This window comes from Drosophila teissieri, chromosome 3R (assembly GCF_016746235.2).
Source record: "Drosophila teissieri strain GT53w chromosome 3R, Prin_Dtei_1.1, whole genome shotgun sequence".
In the NCBI taxonomy this organism is placed as follows: Eukaryota; Metazoa; Arthropoda; class Insecta; order Diptera; family Drosophilidae; genus Drosophila; species Drosophila teissieri.
This window is the reverse complement of record NC_053032.1, coordinates 22,247,082-22,267,979: the sequence shown is the minus strand read 5'-3', so window position 1 is coordinate 22,267,979 and position 20,898 is coordinate 22,247,082. Positions and strand designations below refer to the sequence as shown.

Below are 20,898 nucleotides of genomic sequence, written 5' to 3'. Positions count from 1 at the left end.
CTTGCCACGTTGGCTTAGCGGAACTACTTGAAATGTAAAAATGTTCGAGCCTTAGTTGAAAAGGCAAACTTGGCAGCAACTTTGCAAGGTTCACATAATTATGCGCATTGCCTTGCCACGGATCCTGTGCCACATCCTTCTCTATCACCTGCTCCTGATCTCGTCCAGCCTTGCAGCCTGCTATCCACGTGCCCCAAATTGCCCGCCGCCCCAGCAGCAGTCGCAGCCGTGCAGATCCCAGCTACTGGACCAAACCGACGACCTCACCATGGGCAGCATTAGGCATGGCAGCTCCAAGCAGACCGCCACGAACATTGCCCAGAAGGCGGCCCAGGAGGCCAAGAAGGCGTCGGACACCCAGGCACCTGCGGCTCTGGCCGCCGCCCGCCAGGTGAAGCACCAGCTGGCCGAGAAGGCCATTGCTGCGGCCAAGGCCGCCGAGGCGGCGCTGGCGGGGAAGCAACAGATCATGGAGCAGCTGCAGGACGAGGTGCACGAGGCGGAGATTATCGTGCAGGAGGAGACCTACTCACTGGTTGGCTCGCAGGTATGTTGCTGTAGTCTTTCACTACCAATTACATTTTAATAAGTTAAATTACATGGGACATTATAATTGCAGTCAAATGTCAATGCCGCTATGGCCACAGCGAAGCAGTGTCAAACGCTGTTGAAGTCGCTTCGCGGTTCGGTGAAAGTCGCCGAGGATGCAGTGAGCAATGCTGAGGCAGCTGCCTCCGGTGCCCAGCAGGAGTTGTGCGAAAAGAACCAGCTGGTGGAAACCGCTCGCCAGCGGGCAGAGCTGCTGATGCAGCAGTTCCGCTCGGCCAAGCTGGACTACACCAACACGAAGAAGGCGGCCTACAGGGCCGCCTGTGCCGCCAGCGAAGCCAGGAACAAGGCTGTTAGGGATCGAAGATCCTTCAAGGAGCAGCAGCAACCAATGCTGCAAAAGCTCGAACAGCAGGTGCAACAAGAAGTTAAAGGACCGGCGGAGGAATGGGAGTACAACGAGCAGGGTAAAGCTATATTTTCTAACTAATGTCCCAATACATTGTTCCATACATTTTATTTTGCTAAAATAGCCAACGAATATTAAAAGAACCAACTCGTAGACTTTATTTTAAAGTTCATCAGCAGCATGAACCCATTTTGGGAGTGAAAAACGGAGGAACTTCCTCGGCCAAACGCCTTGGGGGATTTTGCAATGCCAATCGAGGCGTTTGGAAGCACAGAACACCAAAGAGGCAAAATGACGGAGCCAAAAAGGGACACGAAACCCAATTGGCTTGTAAAACAATTTGACCAAAGCTATTTTGTTATAACTTTTGGGTCTTTTTTTTGTCACATTTTTCTTTTCCCCTTCATTTTTTTTTTGTCACAGTGACAGTGGAAAAAGGTGCGCATTACTAAAGTTTTCACCACACGTTTTCAATAATGATTAGTTTCGGTATTCTCTTCGGGGAATTGACAAAGGATGAGCCAAGAACATTAGGTTTAAAGTTTTTCGATTCTCGCTCGCTGGCAAAAGTTTACTTACATGCGAAGAAATGGCAATAAATAAATGTTGCTTGTCACCGTATTAATTGGGTCATCAGTTGGGATATCGGGAAAGTTGCCGGGAAAGCCAAAGGTTTTTCCATCCGTAAAAAGCTCATCGGGGAGCGGTTAAAGTTACGATGCGGTTTTTTTTTTTGTTATTTATTTGGCGTCCATTTGGCCACGAATGCCCCAGAGAAAACAAGCTATTGGTACTTGAGACAAGAGTTATCAGCCATCAAGTGGCAATCGATGGAAGCCATCGCCAGTTCGGTTTATGATCTGGCTCAATACAATGTATCTAGGATAGCAAACTGAGCCCACATAACTATCCAATTTATAGTTTGGATACGTTTTAAGAGCTCCGCCATCCGTCGTTGACAAGCCCACTAAAAGGGTTCAATTGAGAGCCAGGTTGTGTCTTTCTTGCCGTGGGATTTTCTCAAGCCTACTCTATTGTTACACTGAAAGAATAAGCGCTAGAGTTGTAAAGATACAACCTAATTTGTTATAGAATACCAAGTTCTGTATTAATGCTACATAATGTTTTAGTTTCAAATAAGTTTTGTATACTTTGCGTATACATTCTGCTTCAGCTATTGCATTTTTCCCACTGCAGACCGAAGTCAAAGCTTTTAGGGAGCATTAAGCCGCATGTGGCCAAATCATCACCGGAACCGGACCATTTTCCCCATTCCGGACAGCCAGCTGCCAGATACCAGACCCAACATTCCACTCGGCAGCCAACCAGAATGCGAAATATTTGCTGACACTTTAATGCCAAAGCAATCTGGCAAGTGTTGATCGCTACAACAACTAAATAAACTACTACTAAAAGTCAGGCCCAGAGCCCCAATGTCAGTCAACAGTATCAGCATAAACCACAATGCCACGCCCCCTCATCCGAATGCGAATACGAATCCGCATCAGCATCCGCATCTGAATCCGATTCGGAATCCAAATCCAAATGCCTGCCACCCAGACACGCCTCGAACTGAAGCGAAATGTATTCATTTCGATAGTCGACTCGAATTCACCAATTCAGATGGTGCCAGTTTTTGTTATCCGGGGTCCGGTTTCCAATTTGCGTTCTTGCGTTTTTCGGGGGAAACAAATCAAAACAAATGAAATGAAATCAATTCAATGAAGCAAATCAAATTTCATGCGTATTCCGTCGCTTTTGCCCAGCTTTTGCCCCAGCTTTTCCCCAGCCTTTATTGCTGGACAATAAAAATTTTTCGGCCTCGCAACCGAAACCGAAACTGAGTAAAATCAAATCTGTTGTTGTTTTCCCGAAAAGTTGCGTGAATATTGTGTTTATGGTTGAGTTAGATGTGGCAAATGGGTGTGTGTGTATGGCAAGGGACCGTAAAAATCTCGAGGAACAACATAATTTGTGAATTTATACTCATTTCACCAGCTCTTCAAGTTGTGCGACTTGGCATGCAAATGAATACCCGACAATGGCATCAATTTTTGGGTCTTAAATTGACTTTCGAACAAATAGAAATGTTGCAAAACTCCACAGGCCAACTGACAGAAACGAAAAATACTTTGAATAGTCAAAGAGTCAATTTATTCCTCTCGGCTTGGGGCCGAGATATCATGGCATATCATTTACATTTTCACCTGGCGGCGCGGCGCCCACCGCAGCTGTGAAAATTCCCGTCGGTTGCAAACCGGGAAATCGTATCCCATTTACTATTCACTTTAATGGCGAAGAAGCCTCGGATATTTACGCATTCATTTCATATCATTAAACATTTGCACGCGCATTGTTATTTACCAAACGCCACCGGAAGTTGGGCAAAGTGGGAGCTCCCCAGTTAATTGGAAATGTATTCAGGTGGTGGGGTATCGTGGGTATCGTGGGTATCATGGGTTAAGTGTTATGTACCTGGTTGCATATTGAAATTGATGCGAACAGCGAACTCTGAATAGCACAATGTGTGTTTGTTTAGTTTAATGACGGTTATTATATTTCCACTGATTAATTATGGCCAATGTTGTTCCGGCGGTGGCTATTAGCTTGATTAAAGTTTATAAATGTGTTGATTAATTGCCCAGTTACCGGTTAGAGGATCAACAGAAAACCAAACAAATCGGAGTTTTAGTGAAGTGAATTTATCACTGCTCATTCTAAGAGCTCTATTGTAAATTGATATGAGTAAATAAGAAGAAATAATTCAACTGGTTCTGCACTCCCATGCGTATACTATACTTAACACATGTTACTAAGATATTCTCCCTCTAATAAATTGAGCGTCCCTCTGGTAAGTATAAATTCCATTTTGTTTGAAAACTTTCGCTTGGAAAATGTAGCTTCTTCCTGGGGTTTTAATAAAAATCCGCTATAACAGGAAACTTTGACGCTAAGCAAATGCACCCCAGTGGCAATGGTGAACTTTATAAAGAGTGAAATGGGCTAAGGGAAAATATTAATTTTCCGCAAACAGAGACAGCGAAAGGGTGTGCACTTACCACCCACGAAAAACTATGAAAACTCATTTAACAACTTGCAGGGTGCAACAAAAAAATAGAAAAAAAAACAAAGCAAAAAAAAATGGAAAATAAAGGGGACATACCGAGGAAAAACACATCGCCAAATGCAAAACTTGTGTTGACACGACAACTGCCACGCCCCCAGTGCATCCTTAGATCCTTCGCCCTCGCTCACGCCAGGTGTATGCTGATGTCTCTACAGGCAAGTGGATTACGAAAGGTGAGTGAGTGAAGATGAGGATAGGTGGGGTTTGGACTGAACATGGACAAAGTGTTGCTGTGTGCCATTTCACTGACGGAGTGACAAACTTCGCACGTTGCACAAAAGACGCCGGCAAAACTTGAGCAGATTACTCAACGCACTTGGCCGGATCTCATGCCACCAGCGGCTATATTCTTCTCGTGCCGCTTCTTCACCTCCGCTTGTTTTTTTTTATGGGTAACACAAACCCGGTACTTAGTGAAAAGTGAAAAACCAGTGTAACAATGTTGAGCTTTTAACGGTAAATTGTTGCTAGAACCAAAGACCAAAAGACAAAACTTTCTTTTTTCCCCCATCCCAAATGAACAGCAACAACAAAGTTGAATGAGGTGAGCGCGGGTCGAAAGGTTAGGCATGGTTAGGTGGGCGGGTGGGTGACTCGGTCTGGGTAAACGAAATGTGTCAAGTAAGTGCAATGCTTCAAGTTGAAATTTATGCAAAGTGCGCCAGTTTAGGGGACAAGTACTCCAACTGCCATCCGAAACCCCCACTTCCCAATCCCCAATCCCCACTCCCCAACCCGCCAAAAGCACTTCGAATGCATTGTAATTTCAGTGCGAGCTCGACAGTTGAGTTGGTGGGGCGCATTCCGAGCACTAACTGGAAATATTTTGCAAAAGTTTTTCATAAAAAAAGTTAGGCCAAACGAATGGCAGTGGCGCAGAGTCGATATGCCCCTCAAACAACATACTGATAAGGGCTAGTTTAAATCATTATTAACTGAGCATGTGGTAGAAGAAATAGACATATAATTATTATATACTCAGTTTTAATATTAGCGAAACATGCGCAACAAATGAAACTTATAGCCATGACCTTAACATTCACATGCTTGGCACAAAATAAGTTCCGACTAGAGCATAGTCATGCCATTAAGTTCGCCGCAGTTCGCCAGAGTTAATCAAATTTTTTCGGTTGCCCCAAAAAGTTTTTAATAAGCAGCCAACAAATAGCTGCAACAGCAGCAGCTGCAACTGAAGGCCAGCTAATGGGCAAAAACCGGGCTAGTTGCGGACTTTGCTGACTTTAAGACGAGTTCTGGCATCGGAGGGGAGGGGAGGGGGGGGCCGAAATTGAAGAGAGACAAAGGACACTTTCTGGAAGGGACCTGCCCTGCTGTCAATTGTCCGCAACTTTGGGGCCGAGGCCATCGTGTAGGAGCCAAAACCAATGAAATGCCGCACAACTGACACTCTGACTGACAGCCTAAGCGCTTCCCCAGCATCCAACATCTTTGCCCCATAGCTCCTTGGCCAGGATGTCCGCCAGCTCCTTCCACGGAGCAAAAATGGCGTACAATTAAATCTACATAAATTACCAAGTGCTCTATACAATTAAACGGTGGTATTAGTATTGCGATAATTTGCTTTAATTTATTTGGAAACTTATGATATGAATGAAAACTTTGAAATGGTTTTTCTCTCACACGGGAATAACAATATAATTAGCTGGATAATGCTAATTGATAGGATATATGTATGAGTAGCCCAAGTGTGATTTATCTCAGTGTGCTGCGAACTTGAGTCCTGCGAAGGACCTCCATCCGCCTGAGAATGAATGACATGCATGGCTGTTGTGTGCGTGATCCATTCAGTCCACTCGACGTTTGTTTGACGAAATCGCAGCCGAGTGGATGGGGGCCCGAGAAGGAAAAAGGAAACGCTGTCCTGGCACGCAACATTTGTCCCACCACAGACCAGTTCCGTTGATGAGGAGCAGGGAGCAGGGGCCACCACTCCGGTTGGCTGTCAGTCAGTTTGGCGATGTCACTTCAACTTCGAAAGGCCGGCGGGTGGGGCAATTGACTGTAAGTAGCCAGGAGCAGGACCTGTGGCAGGGGCAGCAACCGGATGTTTAAACGACGAAGGACTCAGAACGCAGGACTCAGGACTCAGGACTTGGGTCTCAGCACTCGGGCGGCTGCAGCTTGCATGGCATTAGGATTAGAAGTGTTTATGCAAATGCGGACAACTTTGAGTGATTGCACGGCAGGCGCTTAAAAGACAGGAACTTGACTTGACAGCCACTTCTTGGCGGAATGCCAAAGGATGCCAAAGGATGCCGAAAGCTGGCTGGAATGGCAGCGATCTAATGGCATCGAGCCATTTAAAAACATCTGCGGCCAAATTGATTCGAAATCGTTTGCATAAACGTGGGCTGGATGTTTGGTTAACTCAAATTACCTCCGCTGCCTCACTGATACCATAAATAAACAATGTTGAATTGCTGCCAAATCTCCTACGTGCGTTGAAGTAAAACAAAGACTAAGCCTTAAATTTGTCAGCTTATGTAAGATTGCCTCGAGCTTAAAACCATTTATATCATTTTTCTTTGTCAAAAACAACATTTGTATATTTCAAAAACAAACAAGCAGTTCATTTAGTTGTTTCGTATACTGAGAAGCAACCATTGTTTGCACTGCAAAACTCTTTAAAAGTAAACAAGGTTTTTTGTAGTTTCATATATTTACCATATCATCAAAATAACTGCACCAAAGTGTCTCAAATAATTTCGACTGGTTGAGCTGCACTTTTTCTGGCCAATTGTTATTTTTTCCATCGTGACCACACAATAAAATCGACCATACTGCGCTTTTGTTTGTGGTTATCATTTCGGGTTGAAATTGCAATTAATTTCTCACACATTTTTAAGTGATTTTTATGTCTTTTTTTCGCATCCGGCTGTATGCACTTTTTTGTGCGTTATTGTGTACTTAACCAATGCAATTTCCACGCCTCGTTTTAAAATTGTTAATTCGATGTTCATTTTGAAATGACCGCGTTTTTTCTGCGCGGAGTAAAAGGGTTTTAAGTGCCAGCCACTTTCGGTGACATTGTTGTAATTACAAATGATAGCCGCAGCAACCGAAGCTCCGGAAGAACCTTACGCAATTTGCACGCCGACAAAAAAGAAGTCCATTAAAATCGCAAATCAAAACGAACCGAACGGAAACGAAACCAAACCAAACCAAACGCTTGACACAGTTCACGATAAATGGCAGTGGCCGGGGGAAGAGGGTAGAGGGCACAATCTTTTCGCACAAACAACAGATGCAGCAGCCAAACCGCAACAATGGCAAAGTCCTTGGCAAAGTATTTCACTTTCACGCCGCAGCCACAAGAGTCGGGACTCGAGACCCCAGGACCCATTCGCCCAACAGATTTCGAGTAAGTAATTGCTGCAGTTCTCAATTTCCCCCGACTTCTTCGAATCGCCGGAAAATTCCACCCTTTTTCACACACACACACAAACACACACAAATACACACAGAGTAAAGCCCCTGGCTTAATTGTCTGCCGTTTTCTTTCAGTTGGGGCAAAGTTTTGCTTTTTGCCTACTGCAACTAGTTTTTTGTTCCAGCCTTAAAGCGAATCAATTAAGCTGAGCCAGCCGCAAATTGAAGAGCAAGCTGCCGTAGTGTAACTGTCGTCAAAGGGGAAATTGAAACCCCAGAAGAAAGTTCTTCTGTATTGGAGATAGAAGAGCCAGTCACGATCGAAATATTTTGCTTAAATATTGTCATATGCACAAAGAAAGGTTTTATTTACTTAAAAATATTTAAAATGTCTAACTGATATACAATTAAAGGCTAAAGTATCCCTATGCTATTTATCTATGCTCTAAATATTTCAATAAAATAGTTCTGACCCTAAAATAAAATTGTGTTTAATGCTGCTCATCAACGCCATTAAACGCTGCATTGTTGACCCTTTAAACAAAGTTGATTTCTCATCTGGAAAAAACACACGATCTGTGAATTGTAAACAAACCAATCATGCAAAAGCGTGCGCATTGATTAAGCTATTAAGACGGATTTAATAAACATTATTGCAGACGTAAAAAACTTTTAAATGAGTCGTATTGTGTGCAAAAACAACTCACAAAAAAAAGTAGAAAACCCACCAACTATAAACAAATTTTAAATTTAAATTAATTCATGTGGAAAATACAACCTCATGGATACCAAGCATTTATATTCATAATTATTTCGATTTTACGTTAGTTAAACCTATAGCGAAAAGAAATGCAAATCGTAAATGCCAATTCAATTAATTAATCAAAATATCCATGTCAAGAGAAGGCTTTTGCCAGGACTTCAGACTCGATTGTACCAATCAGATATTCAGTTTGTGCCACATTCGTGAGCCAAAAGCGTAGCTGCGAGCGTGATTAACTTGCTGATTGATTCAAATCAAACACAACTCAATCTGTCGGCAATTCGCATTTCTTATCCACATTTCGCAGCATGGGCGGTACGTATATTAATTCCGGTGCAGCAGGAACAGCAGGAGCAAAAGCCTGCAGGTGTTCCATGGATCCGTGAGTGAGGCATACTGGGTGGACACTGATGGACCAGTGGACTGACTGGTGCTGGCCAGTGCAATCATGGCCAGCTGATGGCCTCGCAATCGCAGGCGTTGTCACTGCTGATTAATTTATGCCAATATGCAATTTTCACACCAACGAGCAGGGCCAATGCAATGACAGTTCAAGCGCATAATTGCATGGGTCTGGGAACTGGGAGCTGGAAACTGGGATCTGGGGCTTATTTATGGCACCGACTGCCGCCAGTTATCCGCCCGAGGGGCAAATTAAGAGCTCACGGATCCAAAAGGCTGGGAGAGCGGGGAGTGCGGAGAGCTGAAAGGTCAGCCTCATGGCAAATGCCTTTGAGCGAAAGGTCACAAATTGAGCTGTCAGCTGGCAAATAAGTTTTAATCATTTTATTAAAATGCCCTGGCAAATGCTCGCCATTAATTGCTCTGGCCTTCTGGATGGATAAGCAGCACAGCATATTCTCGGCTCTCGGCATTTGCCTTTAAGCCGAAATTGAGGTCATCAGCAAAATTTATGCTAAACATGTCAAGGAATCCCCCAGAACTCTGAACTGTGAACTCTGGGCGTGGCACATGCGACTTCTCATCCACACGTGTGCACTTTATGGGGTTTTGCAGCAACTACCTCACGGCGTCCACACTTGCATTTGATTAGGTGGAATACAAGAAAAATATAGCAAAAAGCATAGCATACATTTCAGAGTCTGCTCACAGCTACAGCTTGTGTGCAACAGAGATGCTGATTTGAAATCGCGTAAAAACTAATACCCGAAAGTTGTTTAACTAATGAGATAGTAACTTATTCCCCTTCCCACTTACTATTCATGGTTTATTTTATAACATAGCATATGTAAACCCTTCGGTAAACTGAATTCCAAATAATTGTAGGCGCTTTAATTGGCTACGAAAGGCATCTGGTCAGGGGAGGATTTAAAGAACTGGCAAACCCAAGCGAATTGCATCTCTGGTGGATGCCGCTTTTCCATTTGGGTAGCTGTCAAAATGTTCGCCCGCCTGTCAACCGCAAGACACAACACAAAAAGCATTGGACAATTTGCCCGGCACCGGATTAGATTGCTTTGGTGTGATCTTTCACTTACTCGTATGTGTGAGGGGAGCGGAGCAGCAGCAGCAGCAGCGGGTGGGCAATCAACGTCAGTGTTGCTGCATGGCTGATGGATTGCCAGGGTTGCCCGGCTCATCTAATAAGCAAAACACATTTTTGTATCGAAGTCAAAGTCTGGCCGTCTGGCCGCCTGGCCGCTTAAAGAGCCGTGAAAATTCGCCTTTGCTTTGCTAGTTATTTTCCCTCGGAGGCATTTTCCCTTTTTGGCCTTGTGTGCTGCTTGCGCTTGCCTTGACAAATGATGTTTGAAGGCAAAGTTAACTGGGGCGGCGTGTCGCTGGCCATTTTGTGGTTGCCGCTGTGGCTCTAGAAATAGCTAACATTTTTATACAAATTTGAATTATGGCTGTGGGCGGCTTATACCTTTTCCTTTTCCGCTTTTGGCTTTTGCCTTGCCTTTCAACAGAACTCTTTTGCTTTATTATTTATATATTTTGTTGCGGGTCACCGCATAATAAATAAATGTGAACGCATTTTGTCCCTTTTGATACAACGCTTTTTCGTTTAATTTATGCAGGTTAAATTTTGTGAATTTTGATGTTTACGGCCAATTATTTAGCTGTCAAATGTACATTTCGACAATTGCGGTACCAAGCTTTTGGCCAAGCTTTGGAGGAGCCGAAAAGACAACCTTGGAGCTTTCTCTTCTGTCGTTTATCCTTCGCATTTTGTTGTCTTTTCATTAGGACAAAAGGCCACTGTCCTTAGACCCCCCCTCCCACGCCCACCATCCTTTAGTTTGCCTTGCACTTGAATTTTCGCTAGAGTTTTCTTGCGAGGGAGCGTCGTGTGTGTGAGTTTTTTGTCCATTTCATGTCTTGGCCATAAATCGTAACTAACGTCTCGGGATGGCAAGGATTCGGCGAGATGGTTTAATGCATATTTATACCACCTAAATGGCTAATGAGCAAAACGTGCCACACATGCACCAAATTTTTGAGGCATGAATATGCGAAAACACGAAGGAAATACATTAATTAAATTTTTGGTAATGCCCGTCGCCGGCCAAGAGGAAACTGAAAAGGGCGCTGTAACTTTTACTAACGAACTGAGAGCGGTAATCATCGGGGGAAAACCGGGAAGTACTGGGTAAAAACCATGAGACCTATAAAGAAAATCATGCCAGGCCATGTGTGTCTGAATTCTGATTGAGAATTACGCCAAAGAGAACGAATGCGAGAGGAGGGATTTGCCTTTGCATTATTTATAAGAAACAAAACCGAAATAATGATGCCTCATAAAAATGGCGGGGCTCAAGCCCATATCACGGATATTACAAACAAAAGATAATACTATAATGAGCAATAAGCCAAAGGCAAATAATAAAGGCCATCTGCGGAAAAAGCTTCGAGGGCCCCAGACCACAGCACGGAATTCAATTATGTGCGATAAACAGAAGTCATTAAATATTAAAGTGCTAATGGAAAAGGAATCGGTGCCGGTGCCGATGCCCATACAAAAGATGACGCTTTCCCGGGAAAATAAACCGCCTCAAAGGAGACGCATTCGGGGATAAGGAACAGTGTAATGGGCGAAAAACAAAGAGTGAAGGCTATAAAGGATACTGAGTGCAGGACAACACATGACCAACTGTCGCTCTCAGCAAACAATGCTGATAAACACGGCAGAAATGAGGAAATACCTAAAGTTAAGTTTTGTTAAAATTTAAATTTATAAATGGTATAATAAGTTGGCACATTGGTGCTTCACTTTAGTGCCCCCCTCAATTTTATACTCTATTATGCACGCATAAGGAGGGAAAACACCCACATCGGTTTGGGGCTAATTTTACGCTCCTCTAACTCCGCATTATGCGATTATTATGTTCCGGTTGTGGGGTGGAGAGCTGTGCAAGGAACCAACCAGCTGCCCCACGTGTATTCTGAGGTTTGTGGGCAAATAAAATACAAGTATATACGTTTTGTGACCTTATTTTCTTGGTAATGATTTTACAGCCCAATAATGGGGGCTCTTCCAATAGAAACGGTGGTCGCTGTCAACAATACACATTGATTAGACCCATTAACAAATGGGTGCGTAATTCGCAACTCGATACTATCAGCAATTTAATCTGGGATTTAAGCCGTGCACATGCAAATCAGTGATTTCGAGGCCGCAGAATAAACTGCTCAATGATTTGGCCAGGGATGCAGAAATAGCTATATATAAAATATAATTTATCCAAACTGTTAAATAAACTTTCAGCTTAAATAACAAACTTTAGCCAAAGAAATCGACTAAAAGTGCTTCATGTGGATTAAAGTATGTAGTAAATATTTTTAACATCCCTGATCCAAAACGTCGAAAAATGGCGATGCAGCCCAACCGCGAATCTCTAAACCGAAACCAGATTTTAAATGCATGTAATTGTTATAGAGACGAGCGTTGGCCAAACAAAATTTGCGTCACTATTGCGGCTGCACCTGCGGCCGTCAACGGCAGGTGTTTCCTCGCCCTCGTAAGCTGCACTTTCCAGCAAATAAATTATAAATAAAACACATCGACGTCCCCCCATCCACATCACCATTCCCGATCCCCATCCCCATCACCATCCACATGGCCACCAAGTGCTGTCATGATTTTGCCGAACGAAGCACACAAGCTCTCTGCCCGGGCGGGGTGACCAGATTAAATATATCCCTTTTTTCGGCATCCCGTCCACGCGGCGGATGCTTTATTTATGCCATGAATAAATGCAAATTTCCCAACGCCACAGCAGATTTTGCAACATATGAGCAAAGAAAAGCGGATGGCAGCGTTTGGGGGCAAACGGAAAAGCGACTCCGCAGCGTGTCCTTTGCATAATAATAACTTGTAAATGTCATGTAGCGTAACCGTGTCCTCTATCAAACAAAAAAAAAAAAAAAGAAACAAAAAAACTAGGGGGAAAAATGCCAGAGTGTAGTATACTCCATTTGGGATCGTGTGCCGTATGCGAATTAGCATTTAATATGGGACATAGGGCCATGAGCATTAACATTGCTAATACGCCCGGGTGTCTTCAAAAGGAAACTGGCCAGCCAAGGCGGCAAAAACGGACTGCAAGGCAGAAGGAGCAACTGCAATGAATAGAGGCAGAAATGTAAACATTTCACTTGCCCTCTGTTTGCTCACTTCATGGAACCAGGCGATTAGTTTAACTTCTCAACCTTTTGCCGACCATCGAACGCCACTAATTGACCGGAAACGAGAAAAATTGATTTATTTGCTTGGGCTTTGGGCCGTCTCGGTCTCATTATTGTGATAAAAGCTGGGCACATAATCAAGGGCAATTGGCTGTTTGAAAAGCGATTTCCGTAAGCCAGGAAATTTATAAATTTGTCGAGACCTTGATCCAAATTAATGCGTTTAAGGGCTAAGTAAAGTGGGTATTTTAATAAATTAAATTAAATTTAGTAAATAGTACTAGAGTTCGACTAGTTCTTTAAGATTAAACATATTCTTTTTTGGTTATAAATTTTGGTTTACGAATCACAATGAACACAAATTCGTTGGTTGGCTTAGTTTATGAATTTGTAACATTTGCTTAGCCAGCAATCGCCAATCAACTTTCGTTTCCAATTTCTGGTCGCCATTAAATCGGAAGGAAATAAGGCGAACTTTAATTATTTATGGGCCTGAAGGAGTCTCGTCCACTGAATACGGCATAATACGGCAAATTTGCTGGCCAGCAACAACTTACTCCCGCCAGATTCATTGGGCCATTTTTCGCATTGGCAAGCGCTTTTGGCCCAAAGACAGCGAGCCACTTGTGTGCGATACGTTTGCCACAAAGACAAAAACGAATCTCTGAATGGAAGGGAGAAGACAGTCATATACGTAGAGCCATTTGAAAACTATTACGCCCAGGAGATTCATTCAAGTAGTGCGGCATTTATAACTCAAATGTTGCCCAAGTAACAAAAAGCCTAAAAACTCGAGCACAACGGCAGGAGTTCAAGTGTGGAGAAGGATTTGCAGCCAGCCATTAGTGATGAGAAGCGAATGATTACCCAGATTTCACTATAAGTAGTGATTTGTGGGTGTATCAAAATAATGTATAAACAATTAAAAAGTTAATCTTATAGCACGTCATATTTTGTAATAGTTTATATCTGGCTAAATCAGTGATAGTTCTTCCTTGGAAATGTTGAAGCACTAGAAAAACTTTGCCCATCTCTGTTGAAGGGAATGGGATTAACGAACTATGGCAGGAATATGAAGAAACTGTGGAAACATTCGAGGCAATGGCGAAAACGGCAACACAGAACGGCATTCTCTGTGCTTGCTTTTTATTAGAATGCGTCCATGGAGACGTGGGCGCCAGCCATTGTCTGGCATGAATCCCTCCCTGAATCCCTATCCCCATCGCCTTCTGAACGAGTATACTCGTATATATTGTATAATATATATTGTGCCTGTGCAGTTTGCTATACGTTTCTTAGCACGTAGTTATCTATGGCAGCAACTGGAACAACAATGCCACTTGAAACAACAATAAAAAGTTTGTTGAATACAGATACTCGTGTATCGTGGACAACTCCCTATGCCGCTATAAAATAAGAGGATGAAAATAAAATATAAACATTCTAAACCAAACTGGCAAAACATCAAGGTATATGGCAATCTAGTAATGAAAAGCGGCTTGCTAGCTACGTGTATATTTCGTATACATTTCGTGGCACACATTAATAAACATTTATTTTTACATTTTTCGCTGTAATTAGGCATTACTTTTCGAAAGTTTCTGGTCTAGTCCGGGACCCCAATTTTGGTGGAGCGCGACAAAACGGAAAAGACAGACACGCGGAAGAGATAGAATGTTGAAAGTCCGAATTGGCTCGTTCTTTTCCATACAAACCAAAAAGTTGTGCATAAATTTAGCTTCATCACGCAGATCCGTAGGCGGTATCGAATCTAGGTCCATGTAATCCACATTGTTATTGGTGCCAGATGCCAGGACTGCACACACCAAAAGCGGGATTAAAAAAAGTGTTCCGCGCATCTCTGCAACTCGGCGAATGCTAACGATTTATAACTAAGTAGTTGCTTTAAGTAAGTTGAGATCAAATCGTTAATTTGCATAACAAATTGAATTGAATGAAATGAATTCCTTGCACAACAAATGTTTACTTGGGAAAAAATTAAACGACAACAAATAAATCATAGAGGTGCACATTTTATTGAATCCTTTTGGCCTCACAATAATTTAGAATTTATCAATATTGATTATATTATGATTGACATTGCCATTATCATCTTGAGCCAAAGCAGAGGCAATAAACAGCAAAATGCAACCAGTAAGGAACTTCATGACTATCAGATGAGGATAGAAATAAAACATGAACTCGGCTTTTATAGCATTTATGAGCCAAGTGTTGCATAAGCCAAGAGAATCGTTAAATTGTTTTAAAGGATGACCGATTTCATTATCGTTTAATCATTTTTTTTCGCCAAAACATTTAAAAATTTGATTTGGTAGATTTGGTTTTGGTAATAGGCCTTTTTGACACACATATTTATAAAATATTACAAGCAAAGAAACAAGAAGGTACAAACTTAAGCAAAGATATTTGATATACAGAGCAGCCTGTGACTATTTTTATAAGAATTTTAAGCATATGTTTTTTAAATGCATTTTAAGCTATTTGTCAAACGGTTTAGCCAATAGTTTATGCAAACACTGGCATTTTCTTATATATTTGATTCGGTAGATTTGGTTTTGGTAATAGCGCTTTTTGACACATATATTTAAAAAATATTACAAGCAAAAAAACAAGAAGGTACAAACTATTTTTATAAGCATTTTAAGCATAAGTTTTTTAAATGCATTTATTGGAATATTGCATTTATTGCAATAGCTTTATTGGCCAAACGGTTAAACCAATAGTTTATGCAAAAACTTGCATTTTCTTGACTATTAAATAAGTCTTAGAAAGTTTTCAACCTTAAACTAAATAAAATAAGTCATTGCTATTACATGCAAGCAACTAAGTAAATGTTTTATTGAATTCTGGGTATGCAAGTATCAAAAGATCATTTAGGTTGCAGCGTTGGGACTATTGATGTGAATCACATTCTTGTTTTCGTTGGTGTTAGGATCCCCTGATTGGGCCAAAGCCGCAGCGGCGAACAGCAGAACGATTCCAGCGATGATCTTCATGTCGGTCAGTTGGGATTGTGAATAGTGTCCAGCTAGGTGGGCGCACTCTTTATAAGGCCGGAGTTGCGGTTGCGTAAGCGATACTAATCTAAATGCCAGACAACTTTCAAAATTCATTGCACGATGAAGCACAAAAAAGGGGAACGAATTCCCTAACCTTCAGACATTACAGACCGAATAAAATTTAATCGACCTTTGATTCCCTTTGCCAATCTACAAAACTTTTAAACCTTTAAACTGACATATCCTGGCAAGACGATTAAGATTTTCCTTTTTTTTTTTTTTTTTGCAATATGTCATAAACAAGTTTGACAATAAGTCAATTTTATAATTAATATTAAGTTAACAGAAGCAGTAGTTAAGCCCTACTGCATACTCTATGCATAACATGTTTTAATACTTAATACCTGTCAGGATGATCTAGCACGTGAAATCTTTTAAGTCTTCTGACGTTGTTATTATTATTTGCCACACTTAAGTCTAAGTTATTTTCATGGCAAAGTTTTTCTGGATTTCTTTTACAAAAGATATTTGGAAACGTAAACCGAACCAAATAAAAGGGTTTCGGTTTGAATTTCCATTCGTAATCATATCTATTTCAGATCAATCTGAAAAGCAGTTGTCTGGTTGCCATCTACTATAGTTTTCCACAACTTGTTGGGGTATTAAAAGTCAGTGAATTACCGCATGCAGTTTAAATTATTAGTGGAGATATTTAATATATTAAAACACAAGTATTGTAATTAGCGTTCCATTTTATTAGAAGTAAATAAGTCCTGACTCATGACATTTACAGGGCTGCAGGAGCATCAGCAGCAGGAGCAGGAGCGCTGGGTGCAGCTGCGGGTTTCTTGCCACCGATCACGATGACGTTGTGATTTGTGTTAGTTTTGGATGGTTTTTGGCCATTGACCATGGCCAAAACAACCAGCAGGGTGACGAAAAGAGCCAGGAACTTCATATTGCTCAGTTGGAAGTCTAATTGAAAGCATTGGGGAAAAGCAACCTCCCTTTATATAGGCAAAATAGATCGCCAAGTGAAGCAAATCTTCACATTCGACACGCTCGACATTTACGTGATTTATACGAGAAAAGTGAGGAACACGTCAAATAAAGGTATCTAGCTTTTACTTGTATTTATCATGCGTTTTGTTATGCTGATATATATTGAAAGTATAAATTAAACTTAAACAAGTAGTTTTCAGTTATTTACTTAAATAAAAGAGCATAAGTTAAAACATATCACATAACATATTTTCTTTTTAGCATAATGCTGTTAAAATCACAATTTCGTGTGTAAAGTGAAACGAATTCGCCTGGTAGCAAACCGTAAATTACGAGTGTGAAGTGCAGACTAAAATTCCCGTAATGAAAGTGTCACGAACTCTAATCTTTGTAGGTTCACTGCTCCTGGTTCTCAGCATCGTTTTGACCTACAAATGGATAGCATACAATCGTGCTTACCACAAAGCACACACAGAACCAAAGAATACAACGAAGAAAGCATTGGCACTTGAAAAAAAACCCATCGAAAGACAAGTTAAGAATAAGAAGCAAGTGCAGAATGCCTTTCCCAAAAAAGCCGCTAAGTCGGTGGCCAACCAACCCAAGTTCAAAACGAACAAGATTACTAGGAAAACTCCAGTAATTCCCCTGCTCGATGTGCTCAAGGCCAGAAAGCAGCCAAGTCGTGGACAGAGTATATTCTTCCATGAAACCACGAACTTCAGGCGGATAGAAAAGAGCGCAGTGGTCCAATTGACGGCCCGGTCGGCCTGTGCCATTGAATCGGCCGCCCTTCACAATCCAGGCCTCACTGTATTTGTGCTCTTCGCCGGCGCCACTCATCGTCCATTAAGTGGAGATCCGCTGATCAAGGCTTTGCATAAGTACAACAACATACGACTGAGGCACCTCAACTTGTGGCGCTATGCAGCCGGAACACCCATCGCAAAATGGCTAAAAAGTGGCAAGCTATTCAAATCGAAATTTCTCTTTCCACATGTCTCGGATCTGCTGCGCTATGTTACCCTGTACAAATACGGCGGTCTCTACCTGGATCTCGACGTGGTGGTTCAGCAGAATCTGGAGAAGATGCCACCGAACTTCACGGGTGCGGAGAGCAACACATCCTTGGCCTGTGGCGTCATGAAAATGTCCTCCGGCGGTCTGGGCCACAAGATAGCCACCATGTGTCTAAAGGATCTGGAGGCCAACTACAATGGCGATAAGTGGGGCACCAATGGACCCGGGGTCATAACCCGCGTGGCCAAGAAGCAATGCAAAACAGAGAATGTCAAGGCAATGATTAACAATCCGAAACGCTGCAATGGCTTCAGGGTCTACGATCCAAGTGCATTCTATGCCATACCCTGGCTGCAGTGGAAGGACTTCTTTCAGCCCAACAGACTCAACGTGACCATGAGAAGAGTATCCAAGTCTCCGGTGGTTCATGTTTGGAACAAATTCTCGAAGGCATGGAAACTGAAAACGAAGGGCAGCTGCGCCTACACCGAACTGGCCAAAACTCACTGCCCCAGGTCGTTTGCAGCAGCGGGCCCATTTTTTTGATTAATTCTAAGCTTCAGTTAGTAAGAAATAAATACCGATTAAGTACGAAATATATAAAAACTATATTTATAAAATTCCGCTTTAAATCATCACTTTCTGCCAATGAATATAGCTAATTATAATAGCTTTTAAAACATTAACGCAAAAATCCACCAAGCAAACATGAATCTGAATCGGCTTAAAATGAAATAAAGCGAATTACATTTTTGATTCATAACCGGCGGAGCTAATTGTCTGTTGAAATATTTATTATAAATTCCGAGGGCCATTCAAATTCCTACTCCCATTTTTGTTGTCATATCGCCATGAAGAACTAATTAATTGTTCCCAAATAAAGCCAAAGTAAATAGCCGGAGGCAATTTCAGACAGAGCATTATTAGCATTTTCGAGGATGTCTCGCGGCGCTTTCAAGTTTTGAATAAATATTTTCGCATCATTAACTTTAAGCTTTATTTATGCACAACGCAATTTTCCAATTTATTTATACCTTGGCTATATATAGTACATAGTATAAATTCAAAACATTCCAGATGCCAGTGGACTATGGACTGTGGATTGGGCAAACAGAAGTGAAGGGAACTAATGCCCGAATTTATTGTGACTTTTGGCACTGCCTGCAACAGCTGCTCCACATTATGGGGTGTCATCCAAAACTCCAATCCAACCAGCCAAAAAAACAAAAAAAAAGGAACTAAAATACAGCAAAAAGGACCAAAACTCACATATGGGTCCCATGCTCAGTTTTATCTGCTGCACTGCACGCGGCACATTTGCATATTTCGTGCACAGGAGGAGCTGGGTTTCTATTTTTATTTCATTTTTATTAATGCGAAAAATGTAATTTCAAGCATTTGCAACTGCAGCGGTCCCTTGCGGCACCACGACAGTCAGGCCAAAAACAAAATTAAAAAAAATTGGCATGTGAAAAATTGCAAAAACATTGGGAAAAGGCAAGGAATCCCATTCATTTATAACTCGTTGACTGGGCAAATCTCACAGCTCTTCGAGTTTAAAGTCGGCTAGTTTCAGTTTGCTAAATTCAATGTTAAATCATATTTGGTCGCCTTCTTTTAATAATAAAGTATGTAGAAAATGAAATTCCGTTTTTTTTACCTACTGTTACCTTTTATATGCAATATCCAGCATCTATTTACACATCTAAAACACGACACACAAGCATAAACTGTTTACTTTCCCCTTTTACACCCATTTTAATACTGCAGATGGCTCGGGAAATCCCAGGTTTGCACTTACATTCATAACAATTACTAAAGCAATCAAAACACTTGATTAGATTTTTGCCTTTTAGTCTCGGGCCCTTAGCTTTTCGCCTGTGCTTGTCCACAGGGTCAACGTGTAATTTGGCTCAGTTACTTCATTTGCATTTGTCACGCTCGTTAGTCTTACGGAATTCCCAATGGGAAGTACGTAGTTTTCGATATCCAATGACAGTCACGTGACCGGAATCCCTCATTGGGCCAAAACAAAAACTAATGCCGAGTGAAGTTCAAGTAATGCTTACTAAGCTGAAAAGTTCTGTTCTCGCCGGAATGCAGACATAGAAATGTAGTTTTAAAAATGTAACACAAAAGCGACAGCATCACAGGGACTCGGGACTCTTGGTCCTTGAGCTCATAAATAAATATAAAAAATTATTGTAATAGTTTTCAGCTGCTCGGTTGTACTTGGCAGCAGGCAGAGTAACTCGTATAAATACCCAAGAAAAGCTCTCTGGGCTGAAATCCTTTGGCTTTACCTAAGCTCTGGAAATGGGATAAAGCGAAAGTCTGACTTGCTCTTGATCACAAAAGGACTTCGTGGAAGGAAGATGATTTGAAGTGAAGCAGAAAATAACACGAAATAAATCTCTTAAAATATTTATACATAAATGAAAGCCGGAAGAAATGCTGTTAGCATTACTGTTTTAAAATCTTAAATAAGATAAATTGAAGTACAAATACCTCAGGGTTGGTGTTTGTTTGAAATAGTAAACTATTACTTGTTTGTAAATGTTATGGATACACATTTCTATTGGCTAGATTGTGACAAACCTGGATACACATTTCTATTGGCATAGATGGTGACAGACATGTGCGTACCAGCCAAATCATCATTTGCAGCAAATTGAACCCACACCTTTATGTTGTGCACCGGAAAACACAATCCAAATTTTAAATGAAACTTGCAAAGGAGTTGATTAAATTTCAACAATGATTGCACAACGAAATGAACGCAGTGGCACATTGAAATTTCACGAATGAGCGCCTCGAAATGCAGCACGTATTTGCATTATGATTATTATTGTGGCGGTGGCGGTGGCGATGGCGGTGGCCATGCTCACAACAATGCCAGCTGAAGAAAAGCGTGCAGCGCGAAAATATAAAGCCAAATAATATTTTTTTTATTTTGTGGCAGCACAAG

General features: G+C 41.6%; 6 protein-coding genes across 6 annotated transcripts; 2 read left to right on the top strand and 4 right to left on the bottom strand.

The window, feature by feature from the left end:
• The first annotated feature begins 9 nt into the window (after nucleotides 1-9).
• Nucleotides 10-1,098, top strand: LOC122621188. The gene is made up of 2 exons (XM_043798971.1): nucleotides 10-547; nucleotides 620-1,098. The coding sequence occupies exons 1-2, from the start codon at nucleotides 101-103 to the stop codon at nucleotides 1,037-1,039; spliced, it is 867 nt and encodes a 288-aa protein (XP_043654906.1). The 5' UTR covers nucleotides 10-100; the 3' UTR covers nucleotides 1,040-1,098.
• Nucleotides 1,099-14,368: 13,270 nt separating this feature from the next.
• On the bottom strand, nucleotides 14,369-14,827 carry LOC122621037 (accessory gland-specific peptide 57Dc). Its single transcript, XM_043798762.1, is given in 2 exon segments — nucleotides 14,369-14,782; nucleotides 14,785-14,827. Coding segments are annotated over 2 exon segments (360 nt in total). The 3' UTR covers nucleotides 14,369-14,465.
• Nucleotides 14,828-14,901: 74 nt separating this feature from the next.
• Nucleotides 14,902-15,084, bottom strand: LOC122621036. The gene has a single exon (XM_043798761.1). The coding sequence runs from the start codon at nucleotides 15,054-15,056 to the stop codon at nucleotides 14,952-14,954; it is 105 nt and encodes a 34-aa protein (XP_043654696.1). The 5' UTR covers nucleotides 15,057-15,084; the 3' UTR covers nucleotides 14,902-14,951.
• A 634-nt stretch (nucleotides 15,085-15,718) lies between these two features.
• On the bottom strand, nucleotides 15,719-15,942 carry LOC122621419 (accessory gland-specific peptide 57Db). Its single transcript, XM_043799271.1, has one exon. The coding sequence runs from the start codon at nucleotides 15,903-15,905 to the stop codon at nucleotides 15,783-15,785; it is 123 nt and encodes a 40-aa protein (XP_043655206.1). The 5' UTR covers nucleotides 15,906-15,942; the 3' UTR covers nucleotides 15,719-15,782.
• A 700-nt stretch (nucleotides 15,943-16,642) lies between these two features.
• LOC122620633 (accessory gland-specific peptide 57Da) lies at nucleotides 16,643-16,904 on the bottom strand. The gene has a single exon (XM_043798199.1). The coding sequence runs from the start codon at nucleotides 16,864-16,866 to the stop codon at nucleotides 16,696-16,698; it is 171 nt and encodes a 56-aa protein (XP_043654134.1). The 5' UTR covers nucleotides 16,867-16,904; the 3' UTR covers nucleotides 16,643-16,695.
• A 202-nt stretch (nucleotides 16,905-17,106) lies between these two features.
• Nucleotides 17,107-18,693, top strand: LOC122620632 (lactosylceramide 4-alpha-galactosyltransferase). Its single transcript, XM_043798198.1, has one exon. The coding sequence runs from the start codon at nucleotides 17,274-17,276 to the stop codon at nucleotides 18,474-18,476; it is 1,203 nt and encodes a 400-aa protein (XP_043654133.1). The 5' UTR covers nucleotides 17,107-17,273; the 3' UTR covers nucleotides 18,477-18,693.
• Nucleotides 18,694-20,898: the final 2,205 nt, after the last annotated feature.

Bases quoted from the DNA above. Each gene is read 5' to 3' on its own strand.
- LOC122621188 (XM_043798971.1), top strand. From the start codon at position 101: ATGCGCATTGCCTTGCCACGGATCCTGTGCCACATCCTTCTCTATCAC. The intron at 548-619 runs GTATGTTGCTGT...TTATAATTGCAG, and splicing joins ACTCACTGGTTGGCTCGCAG to TCAAATGTCAATGCCGCTAT.
- LOC122621036 (XM_043798761.1), bottom strand. From the start codon at position 15,056: ATGAAGTTCCTTACTGGTTGCATTTTGCTGTTTATTGCCTCTGCTTTG.
- LOC122621419 (XM_043799271.1), bottom strand. From the start codon at position 15,905: ATGAAGATCATCGCTGGAATCGTTCTGCTGTTCGCCGCTGCGGCTTTG.
- LOC122620633 (XM_043798199.1), bottom strand. From the start codon at position 16,866: ATGAAGTTCCTGGCTCTTTTCGTCACCCTGCTGGTTGTTTTGGCCATG.
- LOC122620632 (XM_043798198.1), top strand. From the start codon at position 17,274: ATGAAAGTGTCACGAACTCTAATCTTTGTAGGTTCACTGCTCCTGGTT.